Below are 27,637 nucleotides of genomic sequence, written 5' to 3' on the forward strand. Positions count from 1 at the left end.
CTTGCAATATTGCTCTTTGCAGCCAGAGCAGACATGGGTTTTAGCAAGAGAGCTCCCAGGAGAGCCCCCAGTGACAGGAGCATTAAGCAGGAACATACTCACTGAAAACGCAAATATTTCTACAGAATTGTGCCTTTTGAGTTGAATTCATTTCCTCGCCCCACCCCTGACCAGTGTACAATGCTCTTCCACATTTTGTTGAAATCAAGCTCTGTGCAAAGGGTGCCAAAACCATTTTGCATTCAAAATCCCAACAGCATGAAATCATGAAGAGTTACTTTCTGTGGAGAACATGGTACTGCCTGCTTATGTAGGCATGGTCCCTACACATTCTAGCATGCTGCACACAGGGTTAGGTTGAGACAGAGCCACCGTATCTTGAGCTATATTTACATTCAAGGAAATTTAATTACAATAATTTTAAAGGTGAATCACTTAAAATTTCAACAGTGTTTAGCTGGACAGCTGGATTTAGAAGGGTCTCAACCAAACTTAATTCACAGAACCGTAGAATGGTCTGGGTTCAAAGGGACCTTAAAAGACCCGCTAGGTTCCACCCTCCTGCCATGGGCAGGGACACCTTCCACTAGAGCAGGTTGCTCCAAGCCCCGTCCAACCTGGCCTTGAGCACTGCCAGGGATGGGGCACCCACAGCTGCTCTGGGCAGCCTGTGCCAGCACCTCACCACCCTCACAGTAAAGAATTTCTTTCTAATATCTGATCTAAATCTACCCTCTTCTAGTTAAAAGCCACTACCCCTTGTCCTATCACTCATGCCTATGAAAAAGGCTGTCTTCACCTTTCTTGCAGGCCCCCGTTAGGAAGGCTGCTCTAAGGTCTCCTCTGAGCTTTCTCTTCTTGCAGCTGAACAACCCTAGCTCTCACAGGGAAGGTGCTCCAGCCTCTCTGATCAGATCTTCCTGGCCTCCTCTGGGCTGGCTCCCACAGGTCCATGTCCTTACGCTGGGGGCCCCAGAGCCGAGCGCAGCGCTGCAGCTGGGGCCTCATGACACAGAGCAGAGGGGCAGAATCCCCTCCCTCGACCTGCTGGCCATGCTGCTTTTGATGTAACTCAGGATACAGTTGGCCATCTGGGCTTCTAGTGGACATTGCTGGGTCACGTTGAGCTGCTTGTCCACCAGCACCTTCCAATCTTTCTCCTCAGGACTGCTCCCAATCTGTCCTCCACCCAGGCTGTATTTGTGCTTGGGATTACCTCAACCATGCTGGGTCTTGCACTTGGCCTTGTTGAACTTCATGAGATTCACACAGGCCCATCTCTCCAGCCTGTCAAGGTCCTTCTGGATGGCAGCCCTTCCCTGTGGCATGTCTACGGCACCACACAGCTTGGTGTTGACTGCAAACTTGCTGAGGGTGCACTCTTAAGAAGTCACCTACAGGCTCATTACCCAGAAGCAGATCCATACAGACAAGCCAGTAGGACAGGATGCCACAGCCCTGTGCTTCACTAGGAAGGGACTTTCTACTACCATCTGCACACAGCGCTGTACATCTGCGCCGGGTACACACTGTTCCCACTAGCAAGGCGGACCCTTTCAAAGAGATACTCATCAGGTTAGCTCCAAACAAGAGTCCTTGCACTGTTTATCCTTCCTGCTAATTGATGGCCTTCGTGCTGCCACAGAAATTGCTCAATGAGTACACCGACTCTGTTATGCCTCCAACACTCCAGGCAACCCTCACCATGCACTAGTTTTCCTATGTCTCATACTACTTTCTTGTCCTACTAGATCTGTGAGCCCTATGTGAAAGTAGATAACCTTTATGCCTGTTATGCAGTTACAGAAGCAGAGTCATTGTCTATCAGAAAATATACTGTATTATCTACAAACCATGTTCTTTTTTTGCCCTTTACCAAGTTATGTTGACTTTTCAGAAAAAAAAACCAGAAGTATACATTGTACCAATTTCTTTACTACTTGCTCTGGCTCTTCAAACACTGACTCCAATCTCCTACCTGTGGTTTCCAGCACACTGGGGAAAGAGCATTTCTATTTCATATGCTCTCACGCTGCTGCTTTTGCAGCTATCTAAATGATAAGTGAATAGTGTTAATAATCCCAGCGTAATCAAGGAAGCCCAAGGTCTCACAGACAGACAATTCTAGTACAGGTTACTGTGATGTTGCACTAACAGAAGACTCTAACTGAGAAAGAGTATACCGTTACTTTTTTAAAACTACAGAGCTTCTAATATCATTGCCTCGACTAAAAATTATCAGCTCTTGCCACCTTCTAATTTTATAACTCAGAATTGCTCACTATTTATAAAACATGTTCAGCAGAGCACCACAAATAAAAACAGTAAGTATTTATACATATTTTCAGGAATTCTTCAGAAGTCTGTGCTCACCTCAGATCTCCTGCTCTACATCTTGTTATTCCTTGTCAGTCTTAATCTGAAATGTGCTCACACAGTTGCTCAACATCAGAAAGCAAAGCAAGTGCATCCATGTAAGGCACTGAACTGAATCCTTCCAGTGTCGCAGCACTAAACTCCAAAGTGCTCATTTCCACACTCACACACTTACTACACATCTTTTTTAAATTTGCATCTATTATTTACCAGTAAAACCGAACTCTTCCACTAAGGCACCTTACCAGGTCCATGCAGATAACATGAACATCCACTATGAACTTTAGCAAACAAAAAAGCAGTGAAAAAATCTGCCTCACAGCAAGAGCAAAGTGACTGGTGGACAGCACAGCTGGGAGGTCAGGAAGAAGTATGCATGTCCCACCACAACACTCAGAGGAGCTGCACTGTCCCTTCTCAGAGACTAAGTAGCCTGCAACAAATAATTTAATTTATAATCAATCAACATGCTTGCACTGTTACACTCATCTGCTGTAAATGAGATGCCTGTTTTCAAGTCCCCAAAACTTGGTACAACCTTTATGACTCATGTGTCTGATGACATAAACTAAGATGAATGCACAAGGGCCTGCAAACTCAGTCTGATAAACAGATCTTTGGACAAATGTTCAAATGAAGAAACAGAAGCAGATTAATCTTTAAAAAAAGACATCAAGTCAGATATTCTGTCTCCATCCTCACATGATTAAAATTTAGGGAGGAAAACACATTCTAGCTCTCTGTGACGGAGTGCCTTTTGAATTTAAAAAAAATAATTCAAATTAGATCCAGCTGTTTTTACACATGGCAATGCAATGCTTCAGTGATTCAGACTGGATGTTTGTATTTTGGCTAGTTAGCTCAGCACTAAGCAGTCTAATCACCACTCCTGAGCTTTCAAAGGAACGTCACAAATTAAGAGGAGAAATGAGCACCTTTGTTGGCCTGTAACAATTAGACCTGGCTTCAGATTTTAGAAGAACTACAGAACATAGATGTATGTAGTCTGGGTATTTGCATCATGACACATACAGGAGCCTTCATTACTCATCCCAGTTCACTATACCAGGCACTACATAAACAAAAACCCACCCTGAAGAAAGCAGACTGCATTCTACTTAAAAGTCTGTAACGTATATTTAACATTACAATAAACATCACACTCACACTTCACCTTAGAGAGGGAGTGTGTGTCCCTTCCTTGCTCCTACCAAAAAAACAGTACAAATACACGACCACCTCTTTATTGACATCACTCCTTATATTTTAAAACAAGTATCAACTCGGCACCAAAGCATCAAGCACTATAATCAGAATTTTCCTTAATGGAGTAAGTTGCTCATTACTTTTCCAGAAATATTTCTTATTTTGAGTTATTACATGATACAGCTCTTAAAAGCTTCAGTTTTACTTCCTGCAGTAGATCACACAGGAGTCTAGGCCATCCAACAAAACCCCAGCCTCCACTAGAGCCTTTAAATTTAGTCTTGAGAACCTTATGCCAAATTTCACTGCATAACGCAGACAGAAATGTGAGGGAAAAACCCAAAGCAGGACATAAAGCCAAAACAATCTTTACTCAAAAACATGCAATGTAAAGTAGCAGAAAAGGAATTCCTTGTATCATGTAGGCTAACAATAATGGTGTTGGTCATCACATCTCACCTTCCCAGTCATTCCAGGGAGCAGGAAGTATCCAAGTCATCGGAAAAAAACCAGCAGAGTTGCTAGTTCTAGTGTGAAGTGCCTGTCTCTGCGCTACAGATACTTGACAAAACACTTCAAATAGCTTCCTTTTACTATTTTCCCATGTCTTGGTACCACCTTTCAGAGCAGGAATGGGCAGTGCACATTGCTTTTAGTATCAAAGAAAATAATCAATTCTACAGCTCTTGAAGCTTTGAAAATTTCCCATAAGCAGCATGCCAGTTGGTTCCAAAACGTCAGGCCTACTCAAGAAAACAAAGTGCCAATCAAAAATTATTCCAATTTCCACATTTCCTTAAACCTTCCTCATTTTCTTTGCTGAATTTGAGTTAGCCCTCTTCAAGGATAATAAAAAATGCAGCTCATTTACAAGGTTTTAAACAAAACCAAAAGGGCTGAACTACAAGACACTGGTTGGAAGGCACAGCACAGCTGTCTCTGTGACACATGAATGAAAAGATCTGTCCCTCCTCTTTGCTTCAGGAAGCCTCCACTGAGCCGCTGGTGGATTTCCTCTGTCCTTCCCGAGTCTTGCATTTCAGCAGTTATCCCTTCTTTCCCCTCAAGTATATAGTTACCACAGCAGAATATTTGAATAAAGCACAAATACTGAGATCAAAAAGGACTCACATTTTGCCACCACCTGATTTAGCAGCTGAGTATTTTAAAGAAAAATCTGCATTCACCAGCAAAAATTGAAGGCAATTTATTTGATGATATATTCTAATCATGCTGTAAGAAGGGTGCGTAGCACCAAAGATAATTTAACCAAGTAAGAGTGAAGTAAGCAAGTGAGAGCCACAGGCACATAATGCTGCTAGACATAGAAAGTGTTTATGCTAAATCTTCCGTAGCCAGGCAATCTCATGCTGTGGGACTTGTAAAAGAGAATACACAACGGTACAACAAAAAGCCTTGAAGTAACAACTGCATGCACCGAACATCCACATAGTCTCAAAAAGCACCATTTTTATCTCAACAAGCATCAGCTAATCTTCTGTTTATACCCTACACAATACTTTTCTCCTTAACTGTGAGACAGGTGTAGAAGGCTCCCACTGGGACATCATTTCCACCCAACATTCACTTTAATACCCATGCTCTATATAGCAGCAGCATCACCCAGCTCTCAGGAGCATTAGATGGGCCTACCCCTCTCAGCTAGAACTGCAAGATGAAAAAAACCTAATCTAGCTTAGAATTTACGTATGACCTCATGCAGCAGTGTATCACTAAATCCCTGAGCCTCAGAAGGACTTCAGAAATTTCACTGTGCCTTTTCTCTTTTTAAACAACCAAGTTTAGGCTGTGTTCACAAAGCAAAGAGCAGCAGCCCTTGACTGTCCACTTCCAACCAGCTGTGCACTTAGAAAGGCTAGTAAGGGGGTACCTGTGGCAGCCATTAAATACTTTATTTTAAAATGAGAATAGCAAGATCTGCTCCACCAGCCCATAATCTGCCAATTTCAGAGATGCATGTCCAATGTGAGGATATATTCTCAGGCAAAGATATACAGTTTTCATGGTAACACTCCACAATGGCTACCACAGATCTTTCCATAAAACACCACGTCCACACTTTTCACAACTGTTTTTGACCACCAGCACAGCACCCCAAAAATGAAGAACGTTGAAGTCAGCTTTCACCTCAGTTACACAGACCTATACATGCCACAAACAAGGCTCTCCCTAAAGTAAAACTTTGATTTACAAATGTGAACAATAAAAAGGTTATCCCTACTGCATGCAGAATTACTGGTATTCTATACCAGTCCTTCTCAGGCACTTAGGCAGCAAAGTCATAAAGTCAAAGGAAAGTGTCTTTCAAAAATGGAATTTAATTTGATCAGGAATTCTGCATCATCTTCAACTCCACTCTCACAGCTATAGCACGCTGTCAGTATATGGCAGAGTTACAGCTATTTATGTGCTTTAAGCTACACATTTCCATACCTTAATGGGTTTGGAATTCGTTTAAACTGTAATCTTCATTCTGAATGTCATTATTTCAGAATAGCATTCCTACAATGTTACTCTTTTTTAACCTCTGTGTCTCAAAGCAGTCTCCAGCTTAATTTAGGAATATATATGGAATATATATTTCATGGAATGTATATGTATTTCACGAACATCAGACATGAACTCACTTCCTCTAGCAGACATGAGAGAGAACAGGAAAAAAACCAAAGCATTATTACAGCAGCTTTATGAGCTATATGGACCAGTGGGGCAAAAGACTTAATAAATTTAATCTATTTTAAGGTTCCTTTCGTTTGTCAGTAGATTCACATAGGAAGACAGGTTTAATTTTAGTCTCAAGTTATGCACTAGAAGTGGATGAGAAGAGAGAAAATTGACCGCTAACAGCTATCTTGTTTAAATCCTATCTTTGGTCCTAGTCCAGGGAGTACCACAGAAAAACTTGTGGAAATAGAAAAGCTCAAAATCCAAAATAAATGCGCCACTTGAACTGTGGCATGTATCTACGCAAACGCCTCATGCTAGCATGCAAGAGCTAGGGGGGAAAAAACCCCAAGGCCTCTTTTGACCCCTCCCTTTTCAAAGAACACATTCTGATGGGAGATATTTCCCTACCAACATGTGGAAACATTTCTACACACACACGCAGCCACGTCTGCAGATGAAGAGCACCTCCTCCTCCTCCCCAGGCCATCTGCAGCTGGATGACACTGCATTCCCTGGGCAGCAATTTTCAGTCCAACTCCCCAGCTAAAAAAAGAAAACTGAAACCAGTGCCCTTAATACAAACTCCAACTCATCTCCACATGCCAAACTGAAGACCTATTTTGCATTAACACCTATTAGACATCCAATTCATTTGTCAGATTAGAAAACATCTGTTGAAAGAGTCATAACACAACCACATATAACATTATTATATAGGACTTTAACAAAATACAAAGTGAAGAAGATGCTTCTTATCCTTCTTACATCTCTTCTAGGTCACAAAAGTACATCCAGGGAGGTTTCAGCTGGTACAACCAACAGTACCCTGCTTACTTCAAAGACTGCCAAAAGCAAAGCTAAACAGATTTTTGGCTCGCTAGCAAAACTCCCTGTTTGAGAAAATCGGAAAATGGAATGAAATACAAGGTTGTGAGTGAGAACTCGCGCATCTACCCAGCCTTTTTAGTGTGCTGTGAACAGACAGGCACTGCAACTGCAATTACAGCCAAACAACAGAACCAGCTCTGATAAGTCTCCTGAAAGCTAGCTTGACAAATCAAGTACTGCTACAAGAAATGCTATTATCTTGGTAAACATCTCTGATAATCTGGCTAAGCTAAGACGGACCAGAGCTACAAATCTGGCCTCTGTACAAGAGTTAAAGCACAGACTTGAAGAACTCTCTGGAACTGAACATAGCCCTGCAGCTCTTTGGAAGATGGAAAAATATTCTGAACACATGCCCAGGCATCTCCCATTCTGCAAATCCTATCTGATAGCCTCAGTCTTCCAGAGGGACTGCATCCTAGACTAGATGGATAAACAACTAGAGGGATAGTTTTGAAGAGGCTTTGAGTCAGGCTCAATTATCTTCCTCCTGCTAGTTTTACAGAAGCTTGTAATATTTGCTAATGTCACTGGAAAATATTTCCAACCTTCTTTCCCCACTTGCGATACAAACACAAGCCATCAAATTAAACTAGTCAGAAGAAACAACTGTTGTTCCAGGTGCTCTTTCTAGCTATTTAACAATAAAATTAAGGCATCCTTTTAAAAAGAGTGCCACCTCCATAATGGTCTTATAAACAGTGATTCACTGTTCCTCAGATCTTCAAAGTAGCTAAGATGTGCAAGTCCTCAAAGACTTAAAAGAAATGCGCTTAAGTGTTATTATTTCTCACTGCCATGTCTTTCCTTTGTGACTTTTTATCCCACGAGTGCTTCCAACTCAAGTGAGATAGGGTAAACAAAAAAGACATTCTTTTGAGAAAAGGCCTTACACATTTATGTTTGAATATTCAACAATCCTTAGAAATAGAGATATAAGCGCGCTCAGCTAGCTCACACACAGAGATTACATTAACAAAGAAAGTGTAGCCCTTGCTTCAGTGGAAACCTGTACAGATGACAAGAGGTCACAGGGAAAGATGATCAAGAATACAACAGAGCAGGTCCAGCCTCTACATTGTATTCAAGCCTTAAAACACTGACTTAAGATGAAGACAGCGTTAATTCTAAACCTCTGTGATAACTTCCAGTTGCTTCTCTAGAAAGGGGTAGTGGGACACCGTGTGCTTCAAAGGATCTACAGGTCAGGCACATACAAAGGAAGTCAGAGTTCTATGTGGTATCATAGTTTTCAGCAGCGATGACTGCTTCTCTACACCTATACATTTAACGTTCTCGTGGAAAGGTAATATACATAGGCATCAGAGCCTGGAGGACGGATTTGCTAGAACACTAAAAGGCAAGATGCTTCTCGCATACTGGCTGAACCTGGCAAAGGGAGACCAAACCCACACTGAAGACACAGGGATACCTTTTGTCTTAAAGCTTTCCAACTGGGTTCCCCAACGCGTTATCAAGAGGCCAGGTGTCAAACTCCTGTTTGTTAAGACTAGAAACACAACTATCTATAGCCCGAGCTTACAGACTGCAAAAAAGACTTGTTTTAACTTGTTTTCATCAGGTTACTAGGTACGTCTCTCCTCAAAACTGATCAGCTACACTAACAGTGACGTTAGTCGACCGAAGCCCCCTGACAATGCAGCCTTTTTCCAATATCATGCCACTGTCTGCTGTATCTTAAATGGCCAAGAATAACCAAGAGCCAAGAAAATAAGCCAGGGAGGGTCAGCCAAGAGTGGAACTAACTAAAACTGGTTGGAAGTTGACTCTCACAGTGGTCTGTTAACCACTGAGATTCTGAGAGCAAAAGATACATCTCATTAGCCAACGGGTTCACACTTTTTGTACAAGCATGTTTACAGAATGTCACCTTCAACCACACACAGAGACGCATAACCTTTTAAAGTTGACCCAGTTTTTTTAATTTGTTGAATACTTTAAACAGAAAAGTTAACAGAACTTAGACACCTAGTCATTTTTCAAGGGGAATTCTTCCTTGTGGTTTTAAATTTTTTGTATGAGCTGCTATGATGAAAGTTGCTGTAATTAAATTAACACAAATAGCGGATAGGGGCTACTTTGAAAAAGGATCTTTTTATACTTAGCAGCTTGATGTATTTGAGGCAGGAACTGAAGGAAAGCTGTGGCTCTTTCAGAAGCATTTCAAACAGCTCACGAAAGTACACACACCCAGCAGAGAAAGAGAGAAACCAGCACCTCATCACAGACTTATTTTTCCATCCTGCTGCTTTATTGGGTTTTAAGGCTCGGATAAACACTGAGAATTTACGTGTTTCAAGAAAAAAAAGATCATGGAAATGCTCATAACATATATTCCTCCCATAGCTAAAAATAGGAAAGAGCACTGCCTGCTATTCAGCAGTCTCAGCTTTATCAATGCAGGGCTTTGTGTTTATGGACCATCAAGGCCCTATAGTTTGACATCTTCTCACCCTCCAGAAGATCTGCCTATTGAAATAACTCAGGCAACTAGGCCATGGGGACACACAGTTGGATTGCTCAACCTAGGCAGTCCTTGAATGATCTGACAGACTGGATGGCATGAACAGTTCTCGTTACTGAATTTGGCTTTCCCCTGCTGCACACTTCAGGTCTACGTGAGCCATTAACAAGAAATGTGATAGGATTGTTTGAAAAGGTGCAGGATTATTAAGAACCCTCTTTATCATTTAGATGGCGACAGCGTAGCACTAAAGCAGAAATATCAAGTACTGCAATTTAGATATGAAAAAATTAAGTATTTATTCTCAGTCAGCTGAGAAGTATTTCTAGCAATTCACACATTCGTTCCAACAGGATTTCTTAAGAATGGGCATAGAATGACAGAAATAATAAAAACGAGACTAAGCATTTCCTATTTATGCAAACATACCTGCTTGCTTATTATTGGTTTTTGCTGAATTCGACAGTAACATGACTGACTCTTAATCTGAAGTATATTCCAATGAACATGCCAACAAAAGCAGTGCAAGAAAATTTATGTTACCAGTATTTTCAAGCATCGTGATCAGGTTGTGTCACTTAAGGGCCTGCACAGACAAGTGGATGAAAATAATTGAAAATCTTACAAATAATTTAACTAATTATAAATAATTTATCTTTAGCAATGATTTGCATGAGGACTGATTCTTACACATCTGTGGGAAGCAAAAACAGTATAAATCTGTGAAAGCTGCGACATAGCCTCTAGGAAATTTTTCCATTTGAAAGGATTCTGTCCATTTGGAGTTTGTGAACTACTCACCTAAGTATCATGTAACTGTCCAAAATTGTGTTACTTAAATTCCTTATACTTAATATGGAGATCTAGCTTGATGAAAGCAGAAGAACTGCAAACCAAAATTAAACATTAATCTCTATATTTTTATTCCTCTCACCCATTTGTCTGTATCCCTGGTGTACCGATACTATTGCTGTAGGTTACACTGAATTCTAGATATACTCATTTTAGAACCCAGAGCACTTCAGAGACCCTGTTTAAAACACAGCCACGCAGGCACTGCACTGCCAAGCTCAAGAACCACTAAACTGCAACAAGGGAGTAAGAAAGAAGTAGGAGCATTGCTAACTATCTTTATCATCACAGAAATTGTAACATTCAACTCGTTAACAAAGATTTTACACTCACTTCATTCTGTTATGGACCAATGCTGCTTCCACTTCAGTGGAGGCTGCTGAGAAACTTGTCATAGTAATGGAAAAGGCAAAAGAAAAAAAAAAAGAAAAGGGGGGGGGGAAGACAACCCCCCTCTGGTAATTCCTGCTTTCAAGCTAGCTTTAAACCTGGATAAAAGTATCTCTATTTCCTGACAACAGATCTAAAAATTGGCAACTGTGGTGCATTTTCCAGATCTTCACAATAAACCCCCTCCACATTCACAAAACGCAGAAGGAGACTAGAATTCAGTCTCTTGGGACTTCCTAAAGTTTCTGAATTACGCCCTTTAAGTTTCAAGACTTCCTGCTGGCTTTACTAAAAGCGCTTTTTTAAGAGCTAAGTCACAACAAAGGAATTATACTGTGCATACCAAGATAAATCCATCAGAATACAGAGAGAGGCAAGTACCAGCCTGAAGCACAGAGCTGAAAGTTTCATTGATCATCTGCACTTCAGGAAGCAACTTCCACGCGTTACTTTACTCTTGTTGCTTCTCCACCACTGGGACCAGTGCAGACAGGCATTTCTAAAGTGCTCCCCTCTCTTCCCTCAGAAGTTGGTAAAGTTGATTTAAAATCAAACAATCCACTGCCACCTTTGGCTGCCTACAACAGGGTTTTCCTCGTCACTGTCAAAGCAGGGGTGTACATTAGAGGTAAGAAGTGGCAGGTTTCTTAAGGAGCTGCACTCACCAGGGCCTGGATCTGGCCGCGGGCAGCCCTGCGCGGGTGGCACGGCACAGCCCAGCCGCACGCCGCAGCCAGCGCTCTGAACAGAACAGCGGCTCCGGTCCCACACAGCAGTCAAACTGTACGGCCGACGGACATTCAACGTTCCCCGTTTAACTGGTAAAGTATCTGGTCCAGCAGTTACAACCTCGACCAGACAGACTTTCCCAAAGAGTAGCATTCCCTGAAGTAATTGTATTCTATTCTTGATACAAGATACACGGCTCTAGCTTCCAAATCCATCCAGGCAGAGGCTTTCATCCAGCCTGCAGGAATTTACACCTCCTGCCAACAGAACATACACTTCCATATCAGAATGTGAAAAGAAAGGGAGGACTAAATTGACAAACAACAGGAAAACCTAGGGAGCTGAGACAAAGTTAGATTATGTTGTGCAGTTGGGATACAAGTTTGGGATAAAACTGTGAAAAAATGCTTAACTTGGGTACTACTGCAGTTGTGACCCATGCAAATTATGAAGTTTAAACATGTGTTTTTCAATTAACGCTATCTACCTGTAGATCTGCACATCCGCTTACCATTAATTCTACCTAGTTTAAGGGTATTAAAGCCTCCGGTACTGGATGTTCTCAGACTATGTCACCACACGTAGGCAATTAGTTGAGAGTGCAAGCTGGAAACACCCTACTTTGCTTTTTAGCTTTTTTTGATTTAGCTTTTCCCCTTAATAAAAAGAGGGCTAGCTAAGATTCAAAAGATGTCATGTATTTCTGAATCTCTTAAACACTTCACAATAAAAAGACACATAGTCAAGATAACAAAACGCCATTAAACCAACTACTGAAACAAAACCAAAGATCTACATTATATTCTAGATGCCTAATACTGATTTATTAAAAAAAAATTAAGACATCACAAACTATTAGTATCTGATGGGCAGGAACTAACATGGCTCAGCCAAGTTTTCATTTTGACACCCTACACAATCTCAAATTCATGAGACTAAAGAAATCAAAGATCTTGGTCCAAAGCACTAGCTGACATCCACCACACATGACATGGGAAGGGAAATGTCCTGGCCTTCCCCCTAAAACTATGGAATGGGAAGAGATCAAAAAGCTGTTATAAGCATGACCAGGTTTAGAGCTTCTGCTATTACTCCACCTCTTCCATTCTTCTAAAATAATCCACTCTTACATCACATTGCATGCCTTACCAGTACTAATTGCCTGCAACACATAACACAGCTGAGAAATAACTCATATGTAAGAACAATATAAGAATTTACATGCCTTTCTCAGTCAGAAGTTAAAAAAATCTGCATGATTACATCAATTTAAACTATCTTCCCCCTTTCATTTCTCATCTAATGCATCTGTGATACGCTGATACCTGTGGTGATGACAGCATCAATTTCAGGACCCAAGGAAAATACATACACCAGTTCCTTCAAAACACTTCAAAAGAATGATTGTACTACCAAAACAGGACATAAGTTACAAACATTACCAGTGAATTTAGCTGTGCATTAAGTCTTATTGAAAAAAATGAGAGAATTGGGAAGGAGATGATGAAAATGTCATCCAATAACCTTTAAAAGTATTTTTAAAACTAACAGTAAGTATCAAATTCTAAAAAAGAAGTTTCAAATTGCTGATTTTCCTTAAATATGCTTCACCTTCCTATATTTAAGCTCAGGCAGTTTTGTATCTAGACCACGCCAACAAGATTATTGTGTGGCACTTTGTATGTTGTCCTTATGCTTCTATATTCATGAAAACGGTGGCCTTTGGATGCTAAAACCCACACCATTGATTTCAGATGCCAAAACCAGTACCTTTGCATCATTCACTGCTTGTGCAAGTTTAGCTGCAGACTATTAGGGAAAGCAGTCAAGCACACCAAGTACCAAGCAGAGGGCTAACAGCAGTGGTGAGTTTGCTGATGGGCCTTGACTTTTATTTGTTTTAATATCACTAAATAAAAATACAGCTTTTTGGAAGGCTATTTGTTTAGAATAAAGAGTCACTAGTCTATTAAAACCACCAGAATAGATCATGTTTATAGAACAGGTAACGAAGGGAAGTAACTCGCCTTCAGTTTCAACTGCCCCGGGCTCAGTATTCATTATCTTCTTTCTTGGCCTGGGGACTTTCTGATTTTACTCAAATACAGCCTTCCACTCTGTAGGTGCAACAACCAAGAACAAAGCCCAAAGGCTTCTTTTCCTTCCAACAGCTTAATTACTAATGACTGGAGAAGTCTATGCTATAAAAAAGACAAGCCTTCCTCCTGTTTCCACAGCTCACTATCTGAAAAATCTAGTCTGCAACTTGGAAACAGCACCACAGCATCAAATCAGGATTTTTAGCTTCCTGTTTTGCATTAATCCAAATGATCATAACAACAGTGGCTCACTGATTTTTCAAGTTAAACTATATCCCTTTATCATAAACCATCTGTTCAATCTTTAGTCCTTGAAATTTTTATGTGCATTTATATGCTATAATGAACATAAATTAAATAAAAAAAAAATAATCAAAGACTTTGCCATCAAAGACATGGAAAATGAGATAACATTCATGAAAATATACTGAACTTATGCATAGGCTCACCTTAAATCTTTTATCCTGCAGAACTTTTTTAATGGCCACAAGCTCTCCTGAATCACAGAGTTTGGCTTGATACACAACACCAAAAGATCCGTTCCCAATCACCTTGGTGTCTGTGTAGCTAACTTCCTGTGGTCGGTCCGGACCTTGTCCAGGAGTTGCCACTACTGTAGTCACTTTGCTGCCATCTTTGTCTCCTGGGAAGCAAGAGATAAACAAATAATCACAATACATGCATAAACAAGATGACCAGCAAGACTGAAACAAAACAGGGTAAGGCAAATACTTAAAGCAGCATGTGTATTTCAGTATTACAGAGAAAAATAAAAAACCCTGACAGAATGCAAAGAAAACACTGGGCGTATTTTTTACTGAAATACATTAAGTGGTTATATTTTTTCACCTAGATCATTGCTAACAAAAATATTTCCTTTCCAGGAGCAAATAGCTCAGCAATGAAGTGTGATGCATGACAAAGACAACTACTCATTTCTACATCTAATTAATGTAAGTGGTATTAAACACAGTGTTGTTTGTATTACCAAAATTAAGCACTTCCCCATATTCTCCTATAACTGAAGAAACTGAATGGTCAGTACAGCCTGCAGAGCAGCACTCTGTCCTTTACAGGCATGCATCTGGCCACAAAAACCACTGACAAAGTTTGTTACAAACCCACCTACATGTAAAGCTTCAGCTTGCATGCCTTAAGCAGCAAAACCTTTGTCAAAGCTGCCTGTGTGCACCTGAAGCAAAACCTGGACTGCATCATACAGCACAGTCCTGCTCCTCTCTTCTTCCACTCCCAGTTTCCCTCGCAAAGAAGGGAGACACTGACTGGGGCAGGGGGAGGAAGGGGAAGAAGGATGATGATGACACATACTCAGCTTGCATCTCAACATGAACTAGAGCACAGGCAGGGGCAGACACTCAGGATGGAAGATGACAGTGGATGCTGCACAAGTGAATGTGCTTTGGTGCAGATGCAGCAGCTACAGGTTCCAGCAGTCTGCAGCCAACCACACATGCACTTTCCCATCAAAAGACCAAGCTGCTATTACCTACTCTCAGTACCACCATTATCACCAGCAGTGCTTCCCCTTGTTCAAAGTCCAACTTTGTTTGTAACAGGACCAAAGTTTTAGGCATTTCGCAAGCACACACTGGGCATTTACTGCCCTTCAGTTTACAGAACTGAATAGGGCTGCAAGAAAAAACAGAATCTGCTGTTCCACAGCAGTCACTCTGCAACTCCACAGAAACCACTGGCGAGAGATGCTTGTCCCATCCAAGATTTTTCTAATGGGTAGCTCAGAATACCTTTACTGCAGTTCAGGTGAACCACTCCTTGTTCTGCTCCTAGGAGGCATGGAAAATGGCACAGCTCCCCTCCACCCTCCTTCCCCCCCAACTACCTCCTTCAAATACCTGAGGGGCTGTTGCAAGAAAGTTACCATGATGGGAGAACTTGTTTCTCTTTGGGGCACCTCTCCCCTCACTACCAAAAATCTCTCGGGTAGAGTACCCAAGACTGGACCCTGAAGAGGAGTTTACCATGGCTCGACCCAGCGTGCTGGTGACTTCTCGTGTCCAACTTACACACACCTGTTTGGGCAGCCCAGCACGATATCTGCAGCTTGTGCAATGCTGCAACCTGGTTGACTCACGATCGGTTTGTGTACCCAGCTCTCCTCTGCAGAGCTGCTGCCCGTCCAATCCTCATCTACTGTCCACTCACACACCTGATTACTCTTATCAAAGCCTAATATTCTACATTTGTCCTGACTGAACCGAATTCAAGGTTACTTAACACTCTTGCCAGCTTGTCACATCCTTCAGGCACAGAGTCACCACCAGAAGGAGAGCCACTTCACAACGCCACATGACATTTATCTAACAAATTGGTGAAAACCAGTGAATCCTCTGAGACTGCTTGAAGACTTTACAAAACCTCGTTAAATATCTCCTCCTAATTTTATCATTAATCTCTTGTTATCCTCAAACAAAATAACCAAACTATTTTGTATGCTTTTCAGGGGATTTCCAGTAGTCCATTGTTTTCCTAGGCTTCTCATGAGAAGGTTCAAAAACTTCAGAGTCAAGATACACACACATCTACTACTACTTCTTCTGTACCTGTAAGATCCAGAAGAAAAACATGCTGGCTTGGCATGATTTGCTCCTTAAAAATCCACATTAACTGTTAATCATCTCGTATTACATTTTAAGTTCTTACAAACAGTTTGCTTTTATGCATCTAACTGCTCCATGAAACAAATGAGCAAACTAAAAACAAACAAAGCACATTAGTGCTAAGGGTGCCAATTACTTGCCAAGCAATACACAGCAGGTATAGCCCTTCCCCAAAATACTCAGGGGGAAGCAAGATGCAGATTTACACATTTGAACAGAAAACTGAGAAACAAGAACAAGAAAAAAAGGAAAAATGGAAAGAGATGAATGTCTGCTCACAGAGAGAGGGGAGCATAAATGGAAGCAGACTAAAGCTGCATGGAAAATTCACCCTCCTCTTTGATAACTGTAAGAAATAAATGGAAGGAAGCCAGGAAAAGAAAGAAACCCCTTTTTTTTTTTGCTAAACAAGTTGAAAGTGCAATTCTGAAGGCAGCCCTGTGTTTCATTTGCCCAACTACTCTATGAATAGCATTCTAACTCAGCACATATAAATAGGTGAAATCTGCTTTACTGCAACAATCCTTGTAATTTAAAAGGTACACTCCTACTTCCCCACTTTTGTGGGCTTTTTGGTGGTGTTTGGTTTGGTTGGGTTGGGTTTGTTGTTTTGTGTTTGGTTTTTTTTGGGGGGGTGGGGGGTGGGTGGGTGGTGTTTGTTTTGTTTAAAAAAAAAATATTTGTTTTTTGGCCTTGTAACCAAGGCCAGAGTATCAAGATGACTTAATGAGCTTTTGTTCCCCACTTTTCCAAAGAATCAAGACTATGGGAGTCTTAAAGGTAAAAAAATCCTGTTCCTGGCAATACCATTTGAGATTTGAAGTACTTGCAATCAGGAGATCTGCTCCAAGGACACTCTTCAGAGCTGCAGCTCCTTTAGGGGTCCTGACCACAAAAGCAAACTCTGAATTTCAGGCCATGTCAGGTTCTTCCCAGCACAGCACTGCAGAACCTAGCCAACTCCTCCAGAGCTCCAGTGAGAAGAGTCAGCTTACACATTTCCCTTTAAGTTCATGGAAAGCCAACTGCTAACTAAACTTCTTGGAATCTTCTGCGCTTAAAAGTGTACGCACTGACACTTTAATAGCTACACCAAGAATTACTTTGTTTCTTTACCAGAATGTTACAGAGCATTAGGCCTCTTAAATGTTTCTCTCAGTTTCCCTCTTCCAATAAACAATGGCTTTTGCAAACCCATCCACAAAAAACAGCGTAAGGCCTCCAACCTTTCCAAAAATAAGCCTGTTAGGAGTTTCAGTATATTCCATTAAAGAATAGTTGAACCCAAGAGACTGTAGGGGTAAAATTCACCTTGCACCTATGACAACTTTGATCTTGAGGAACAAAACTTCTCACTGCTTTTCAAAGTACACAAATAATACATATTTGTATCACAGCAGCATCCAGGGGCCCCGGAGCCTGCTTTGCCACTTTGTTGCACTACATGGTTGTATGTACTGTTCAGAAGACCATACACAATCCAGAATGGTTCTCCCAGTTTTTATTGTTTGGACAGTAAGAGTTGACTTGTCAGCCAAACAGCTCTGGGAAATACTTGGGGTTTAGCCTCAGCATGATGAAAGATTGCTGGAAAAGGGTGTTTCCTCTCTGTTATCTCCAGTGCCTCCAAATTGAGACTCCTAACAGCAAGCACCAAGAAGCATTATACCACAGCAAGCCTTAATGAGAAGCCTAGACAGTTTCATCTTATCCCTTTCACCTCTTTGTTTCAGACTGTCAGACTTAGTGGCCCCAGTGGATAAGCAGGCATTGTCGAACACACGATACTCTCAACACCTTCTATTGTAGGTCTACAATAGAACTCCAACATTAAATACTGACGGAAGGACCAAACAGCAAAATACTAAACAGCTCTTACGGCACAGCTCACATCAGAAAAGTCACTCGTATTTGTCCAGAAGCAGCTGCCTTCTGGCGCTGATGGCAATATGACCTAGGTTTACTGTAACAAAAAATTATGTGACTGTACAACCATCAACTAGGCAAACGACCTTTATAACACCCAGGACAGAAGCACAAGTAAAAATAAACAGCTATCACTCCGTAATACATATGTATTTGCACTTGGTACATTTCATGCAAGCCCTTAAAAGCATTTCCCCACACTGTTCTGATGTTAAATACCCATAATGTGGTACTTGGAGGTGTTTTTGATGAAGAGGTTATTTCAGACATGCAACTGAAAACAAAACCCAGACTTTTTAATTCCCAAATGCTCTGATCTTTCTATAGCTCACTTTCCACCGTTAGCACATGATGACCATGTGGGACCAATCACGAGCATTAGGTAAAGTCAGTGGTTTGAAAGCAGAGAATACTCATCAGTTTGTGGGAAGAAAAGCACATACTCCGCTTACAAGACTACAGTTTATTACAGCATCAGTGCTAGCTCTAATTCTATTTTCCAGTATCTTGGTATAACTTTAGAATGGCTCATGTCATCATTGTATCTAAGACCAATGGCCACCTACCCTTTCAAGTTAAGTATTTATTCTATTTTGTACACTCAGGAAAAAAAGTCAAATGTATTCAAATCTGGGTTTTGTCTATACAATCCACCAATTAATCCAAAACTAATAACGATCAATACTATTATTTTGAGAACAAGAGGCACACATCTAAAAAAAAGTGGCAGATGTTTACCCAGGTGAGACAAGTGATTTTGCTACTCGACAAGCATTTTCTTACATAAATACCCCACCAGCTGCAGACTCCTACTGCTAGCTCAAAGCTGACCATTCTACAAGTGTACTGCACATATACTTTTTGCCAGTGCCTAAACATAGCTGTTAAGTCAATAAAATTCACTCCAGCCCTCAGAGACCATGAAAGACATCCTTTCCTACAGATCAGAACTCCCCCCATGCCTTCTATTGAATGGGCCTGGAGAAAGTCCAAAATTATGTCTGCCCTACATCCCTTCAGCTGTTTAGCTTCTGACCGAGCAGTACAAACATACATTAATGCACATACAGTCAGAGATCTCTGATTCTGTCTTCTCTCAATTACATATACACCCTCTTCCTCCTCTTCTATATGTTTTGAAGTTGAAGGGAAGAAACAATGTATTTGTAGGATGTTTACAGCTGCTTTCTTCTTACTTCAAATGCAACCTCAATCCTTAGCACTATCCGCAAACTCCTTTTCCTCTTTGACTTTATTCCTCTTCTCTTGCTTCCCTCCTCCAATTACTACACTCTTTTTCGCTGGCATGCACACAGGTCCTCCCATTAGATGATACTTGGATTGGTTTTAAGTCCTAAAAGAAAACCTCACAGCCCTACAACATGCTTTCTGCAATGTCTGAGGTCATGCAGCTGTCTGCCTCCACTTAAATTGAGTATCTTCACTGATCTGTTTTAATTCTCAGTGTCACCTTCCTGTTAATATATGGCTCAATATTGTCAATATTTACTACTTCTTCCCCTCCCAAGTCTCAGGCTTCTCCACACTCTTTCATCTTAATTTGCTCAATGTTCAATACAGTCAATAACTCACTTGCATGTAAACCCCGCACTGCTGGATCTAGCCCCTGCCAATTTGAACTGGTTACAACCAGCAGCTGACACAACTATCTATAGAGAAACGAGTGGCCAGAAGGGGATGGAAGTCTATCAGAACTGCACTGGCTTTTTTCAGTCATTGATAACCGAGAAGGTCAAAAGATCTGAATACTTTGTGAAACAAATGTCTTAATAGAAAGCACAAGAAAAATTATCTGCTAGGACCCGATGCCAACCATCAGATTAGGCTATGAAATAAAACACCTGGCTTCTTAGATATCATCTGTTCATGGCGTGTGAAGGAAGGAGGTCATCAGCTGCTCTGAGAGTCTTCAGCATGAGCAACATATGTTTGAGGCAATACAATGTCAGCAATAGAAATCACTGTGCTAGATGAGATTTTTCTAATTATTTCCCCTACTACATTTTTTTTTCAAAAGGTTAATTTCACAAAAAGCTAATAATTATGAGCCAGTACGGGGGGAAAGTATAAAAGTGGTATTTATGAGCTGTTTTACTGGATGGCTTCTATTCTTCATCAGTGGACTGCACAAATGTTACCTAGGGGGTGACAGCAGAAGACAGGAATGAACATTTAAGGATCAAATCAGAAAAACTCAGGGAACTGAAGAAAGGAGTCTAATAAAATAGAATGTGGTTTGGTTTTTAAATTTACTCCAAACAAAAGGAGTCCTTGAAATTTCAAAAATAGCTCAGATCAAACACTGAACAAAAACCTGTAAGTGTGCCAATCATCACCCAGAGAAGGCAGAAGCATTCACTAAACACACACACACTTGTTTTAGCACAGGAAATGTCATCTGACTTCTTGACCGTAACTGAATACCGCAATAAAAGAGCAGCCATCAGACGTTACTTAACATCAGGAGAATCTCACTAGTTGTATCCAAGGTTTTGGGGAGAGCTAGCTAAGAAGCCTGAGAAGGGACGTTGACTTTTGAAAGGAATCAGAACAGAGAACTTCAAAAGTAGATGGGATGATCCATACGATCCTGTAAGTTTGACAACAATTTCAGATTAAGTACCATACCAGCTACTTTGATAATGAATGAAGAAGCAGTACGGTGGTTTACAGAGACTGGATTGCTAGACTCCATATAGTTAAAGAGATTACAGGTTCATTTGGAAAAGAGAGGGGTAAAAGTATTGATGCAAAAGCATTGTGACTTCTGTAGGGTTTCTGAGCTGCTGTCAAGTCCTACATTAATGAAGAAACATGTATACAGCAAAAAATGTCATTACTAATCAAATTATAATGCTCTAGACCGTAAGTTTCAACATAACCATGATCTAATAAAATACAGTAGGAGGCCCCACCAGCACTGATGTTTGGACTCACACTTACTCCTTTTATCAACAGCCCGAAAGAAAAGCTATGAAGCTGTCAGACACAAGATTTAGAGAATTATACCCTGGGTAGAGATAATGAGAAAGCAGCTGGCCTCCGTTTGTAATGGAGGCACAAATTAAGCAGAGGGATCCAAGACCCAAGGTAAGAGGCCATACAGCCAAACCAAGTAAAGCCATCCAAAGAGTGGAGCCATCAGCTCTGACTTGCAAGGCATCCTGGCACAGACCAAAGTGCCTAAGCACAACATTGCTACTGAGACCTTAGATGTATAAGCAAAAGAACATCAGCCAAGAAACAAAAAAAACCCCAACCAGTCAACCAACCAGAGTTCTCTTTCCTATTTGGCATCCATGGAACAGCTACTGGAATAGCACACTCGCTCCTGATAGCTAAAATTCAGGAGTGATGATTCAAAAGATTAGAGATGTGGAAAGAAGCCACAGACATTATAAGGGCAGAAAAATACATTACTTTGAGTGAGACATTAAGAGCTCAAACAAGTTAAGTCAAAGAGAGAAAGCTGGAGGATTACATCTAAGAGCTAACTGTTTAAGGAACAGACATTTCAGAGAGGGCTCTGATCTGCAGGTGGAGAAGATAATGCACGTAACTAGAAACAAATTGCAAAAGCTTGGGACAGAGCTGGACAAAATTAAAGTGGACAAAACTAATAAGAAAACTATTTTTTCTAAAAAACTCCGAAAGTTAAGGTTATTTTTGCAACACAGCCTTTTATTTTAGATTGGAATCTTTCCTAAAGAACATGGCTGAACTGCAACTGCTAGGCTTGAAATAAGAAAGCCTGCACAGGATGAACATAATGACTCCCTGGGTCTTAAGAAGGTCAGAAAATTTCAACACCTACGTAAACCATTTTTTTCTAGCCAGCACTATGCAATGGTGTCATAGCTCAATACCAAATATGTTGCTTTCCACAACAGTTAAAATCTGCATTCAATTTCAACCAAAACAGTGAAGTGATAAATTATGAGAAGGCGAAGCAGTCAATTCTTTGGCTTTATTGTTAATACCAAATGATTGTCACAGTTAACTGTGCGTCAATTCACTTCGGTTCAATTCAGAGACAAATAATCAGGGCAAATTTCAGCAACTGCCCAGCCAAAGACTACTAAAGTAAAAGGCTTTTAAAACACTCCACCCTGAAATCAAAGCTGCCATTGCCTCTAGCTGGACACAAAGGAATGAAGAAAAAAAAGAAAATATTAATTCTACTTGCACTAAATGATAGCAATGCTTTTTAGATGTCAATCAATTTCAAAACCTCCCAGGAGGCAAAATCTGTAACCCAAAAAAACTGTTGGTACTTCTACATTTCGCTCAGCAGCTTCAAAAATGGCAATACAAATTTGAAGTATTACGTGCTAAGTTTATGCAGGAGACAACTGGAAAAATGAAGTAAAAGTTAAACAGCAGTGACTGAATTCTGTCTAGTAACACAAACTATACCATCACTACAAAATAAGCAGTAACAGCTCAGAAAGGCAACATAACTTTTAAAATAAAGTGAAATAGCGTGTAACTCAACTGACACCCGTTTTCATGCCTGTTTGAGGTCAGTATGACACAAGAAGAAAACCCTAAATGTATTTCCAGGAAGGTGTGACAGGTAATGATGTGCCTCGTATGTCTATATTCGATACAACACACACATCAGGATGCAGGGACTTTTTTTTCCTATCATGTATTTGTTGGAAAAAAACACCCTAGAACTTAGCTCAAGGAACAGCATATGGATTTACAGCATGTTAGTTCAGTCATTCCAAATGCCATTGGAGCTTTAATTCTCCCTTTAGAGGTAATCCTAATTTTTTGGGAGGGGGCATTCAATTCACCCTCTTTGAAAACTGACCATAAAAAAGCCTTTTAAAAAATGAACAGGGTACTTAGCAGGTCCCAGAACATTCACATGATAGGCTTGTTTAAAAGTCCACTACAAGGTCACACAAAGCTCTAAGGCACTGACTTTCTACTGGTTTTTAATATGTTAACTAAGGAAGCCAAAGCAAGCAGAGCACAACACTGACCATGCAGTTGTGCTAGTCTACCCCTGCATGAGCTTGACTGAACAAGTTAAAAAACACACACACAAAAAAAAGGATAGGAAGAGCCCTGTTGATCTAGTCCAGATGCCTATCACGTTGGCCATCAGATGACCTCCCCTGGATCCAACTGTGGCACATGAGATTCCAACAGCCAGCTGCTTACATCAGCCACCACGAAATCCCAGCAGGTTACCATCCCACTGACTTAGAAACCAAGCAGCTGAATCCAAAAGAGATGTTTACTTGCAGCATCTGAAGAAAAGATTCATCTTACTAAACCCTTCCTCCCTACCACTGCCTAAGGTGGTGCCCATACCTTTCCAAGGTGTATCTAACACTTATGTTGACCATCTCTCACAGTAATACTCAGTTTGCTTTGCTTCAAGTACTCTTTCTGGCGTGGCAGACCGACCAAGACAGCAAATTTCTAAGCAACAGAGTTTTCTCCAAGGTGCAGTTAACGCCACGGTGCGGGGTAGGGGACCCCTGCCCTATCACCTTAGAGAGCAACATTAAAAGAAATTATTTTCTGTGACTAAACAAAGTATCCACCAGAACACTTAAATTTCTGCTTTGGAAAATAAATACAGAAACATACAATTAAGGTAATCTAAACACTGGCTGCCAGTGGGGTTTCAAAAGCAGTCTCATGCTCATTAACAGGTTATTTTTAGTAGGCACTCTTTCTGTTCTCCTCTCTCTCCACCCACACACAGATGAACCCACCCCATGAAAGTTATTTAGCTATATAAATCAACTTTAAATTTAGATAAGGTGATTCCACAGATTAGGAAGTGAGTGCTGAAGTGATCATAACAGCATTTGTTTTTATAAACTCAGGTCAGGTCATTCCTGCCCCAAAGAACTTACAGATTAAACACAGCACAAGAGACAAGGACAGAGATAGAAGTGAGCAGAAACAGTATGACAACATAGTTTTAGCACGAGACTGCGGCATCAGAGGTATCCCCCTTTGCTATACAGCTCTAAGTTTATAGCTAGATGAGAAATTCAGCCTATATAGTACCCACATTTCTTATTTGAAGTTTCCTTTAGTTGCTCCTCCCTCTTACGTCATCAGGGAACATGATTTAGCAAACATTTGCCAAAGACAACTATAGCAGTTCAGCTGACATGTAATAACTTATAAAAACCCTGTAACTGAGCCCTGACAGGGCACTGGAGAACCCCAACTTACAAACAGATCGTATTTACCCACTTGTTTGTGCCATTCAACACTTGACTCTCAACAAGTCTATCAGCTTCTTCTAGCAAGGCTATACAGTGAATCTACCACCGGGCACCTGTACTGACGTGCCTGCTTTAAGAGCACTGTCAAGAGACTCCAAATCTGCCTCCCCTCAAAGACTAACAAATGATAAACAGCAAATTTGGGGAATTTCTAGAAGGCCTACAATCTTCCCATCAAAATATCTGGTATGACCTGTAAACGTTTCACTAAAGCAGTTTCTTGTAAACCGCTTAAGTAGGAAGCTGTCTACTTGCTGGAGACCTTTCTGGCTCCGTTTTAACTGCATTAGTTACAGTTTTTGAATCCAGTTAGATGTGTATATGTCACCTAGCCACGTATGTCTCTGATCCCCGAGAACAGAGGCCATCACTGTTTTGTCCTTTCCATTTTCTCTCTGCATCCACTAAAAGGCTTCTAATGCATTAACACCATACCATTAAGTAAAGCCCACAGATTAGCCACCTGCAGTAGCTGCAAGTTGCCAAGACCCTCCCCCACCACACACTTGCACAAATTAAGAACATCTTAATAAGTCTTCAAGGGAGTCTCCATTCTTCTGTTGGGGTTTAAATAAGAAATCTTTCAGTCCTGTTTATTACAGCAGTGCTTAAGTACCAAGTGTGAATAGGACCCTACCGTGCTAGGCACAGCACCGGGAATCGGAGACGGCTCGTGCCCCAGCCGCCTGCAGCCCAGCCCAAGGAGCAGGCAGACGGAGGCTGAGACAGTGCAGCCCATGGAGGAAACCGTATAATGGCAGTTGTTCAGACAAGTGCCAGTTACTTGAGAAGGAAGGAAGAAAAGACCCAAAAGGAAACAGGCTAAAAAAAGAAATTTAAAAAAAAAAAAAAAAAAAAAAAGAGAAGGTAAGGAACAGTGAAGAGACACGAGGGAAAAAAACCAAAATACCCCATGCATAAAAAAACTACCCAAGAATAACATCAGAATCATACTAAAAGGAGAAAAAGTGGAGAGAAGCAGAAGCAAGAGCAGAGATTCAAGAAGAGAAGAGAATTTAGAGCAGGACTATTATCAGATTAATACTGGATAGAGCGAGCCCCTTAAGTTCTCCAAGCACACAAAGCACTTGCTATCATCAGCACTGCAGGCAGCCACGGCCAGCAGAGCCTGCAGGTACTTCTGTGGCCTCTGCAACCTCTGCCAGACCGCAGAGCTGTGGAGGAAGGAGCAGGGCAAGAACCACATAGTTCCACATCTTTACCAGTAACATACGTGGTCTTGAAAACCCAGGTGCAATGAAAAGCAACACCAGCTTGAACCAGTGGCATTTTCCTAGGAGGGTAGAGGACAAAGCTCCCCTGTGGCCAGAGCCTTGGATTCTGACAGACTTTTTTTCTGCTCTCCAGGCCACTGGAGGACTCTACTTTTTGCTTTTCATTTTCTCCCTTCTGCCAAGTACCCCACAACTAGTTTCTGCCCTACTAGGGCTTGATGTGTTCTCTTACTCTCCAACTTCAACGAACACACGACAGAAATACAACATGCACTTATCATGCGATTCCTTTTAAGACCAGGAAACAGCATCACAGCCCCAGAGTCCACCCTAGAGAGTGAGTTACACTGAGAGTGAAATCACAGTGAGAAATGTTGTCTGGAATCTCATACAGCAGCCAAAATCCACAGAGAAACATGAAGCTAGTTAGAAAAAGGCATTCATTTGATGCCTATCTTTAAACATTGGAAGTGTAAGAAAACTGCCAGTCGTTCAGAACTAATATCCACCTCGGGTGGGAAGTGCAGGGAAGGGGGTGGGGGGGGGCGGCGCAAAGAATCAAAAAGTGAGAAGTAGCTAATCTGAATCCCTATGATGAACCGTGACCTGCAGTTGAACACCATTCTAAAAGCAGAAGGAGCACTGCAGCCATTTCTACAGAGAGCAAAAAATCAAGTTGTGCTACAGCGTTCAACTCAGGCTGCAGAACACAGACCAGCTCTAAGACTACACATCTGTCCCCAGTTACTGCTTTAGATTATGCCACAGAATGCACGGAAATGGAGCAAGCCAGTTTAGGTTAAAGATGGTTTTGAATTCAAGAAAAGCACTCCCTCAATTAAAGAGACTGTAGGGATGCTATCAGTGCAATGCAGATATTGTCCATGGCAGGAACAGCTATCTTTGCGAAGGAGCTCTTATTACAGATGAGGCAGCATTTTACCAGCTAGATGCAGAAACTTTTCATCATTGGCGGGTCTTCCTTTTTTATTTATTTAATTTCAAAGTAATAAAAATAGTAGGGCAAGAAGAGCAAGAGAACTAAGTGTTGAACATCTCTAAAGCTATTTAAGTTAACCAGAGAAACTACAACTTATGTTCACATTATATATAATCTATCTGATCAAAGTGGGGGCTACTGCCGAAAAGGTTGGTCTTATTTACCAACTTCACACTCCTGCCATGGCAAATCTAGCAATCTTGTAGCCCGAAGATGAGTCAGTTTAGCTTACTGATCTGACAAACTAATTCATCTCCAAAATAAAACAAGCCTCAAATCAGCAAGCTGAACCAACTCATCTTGAGGACAGGCAGTTATTAGATTTGACAAGGGGAAGAACAGAGAGCAAGACTGCTCCTCAGTGCCTATCCTCCCAGGTAAGCCACGCCAAGTATAACTTAGAACCACACAGCCTTTGACCCAACGCCATGGCGGAGCTGCAGCCTGCAAAGGGGGTTGCCTTCCAGAGGGCCATGCTGGTCCTCACAGCCTTCCTTGTACCCTGACCCAGAGTGGCACTGGTACCAGGTATAAAACAGCTGCTCTCAGAGGGCGAGCTGGATCAGAACTGCTTCTGGAAGACCAAAACTCCCTGCTCTGATTCGCCCCACAGCAACGCAAGAGCTGAGGCTGGCAGAGGACGGAGATGTAAGCAGGCCATAAGGGCAGAGCCATTCCTCATGATGACAGCTGCCGTCAAGGGCAGGCTGCAGCAGTCACACCGCAGGCTTGGGCGAACCAAAGGACAGCACCTGGGCACCACATCCACTGCTTCCTCAAACCAAAACAGAAGCTCAGGCTGTCAAACAACTGAGTAATACTTCAGCTACAGCTGATGGG

General features: G+C 41.4%; 1 protein-coding gene across 4 annotated transcripts in view; it reads right to left on the minus strand.

The window, feature by feature from the left end:
* GSK3B (glycogen synthase kinase 3 beta) overlaps positions 1-27,637 on the minus strand; it is a 157,826-nt gene that overhangs the window by 84,733 nt on the left and 45,456 nt on the right. For all 4 annotated transcript variants that reach the window (XM_055809021.1, XM_055809023.1, XM_055809020.1 and 1 more), the window contains exon 2: positions 14,163-14,356. In XM_055809021.1, the coding sequence (XP_055664996.1) occupies positions 14,163-14,356 (194 nt within the window). The remainder of the gene's footprint in view (positions 1-14,162; positions 14,357-27,637) is intronic.

This window comes from Falco peregrinus, chromosome 6, assembly GCF_023634155.1.
Source record: "Falco peregrinus isolate bFalPer1 chromosome 6, bFalPer1.pri, whole genome shotgun sequence".
Lineage (NCBI taxonomy): Eukaryota > Metazoa > Chordata > Aves > Falconiformes > Falconidae > Falco > Falco peregrinus.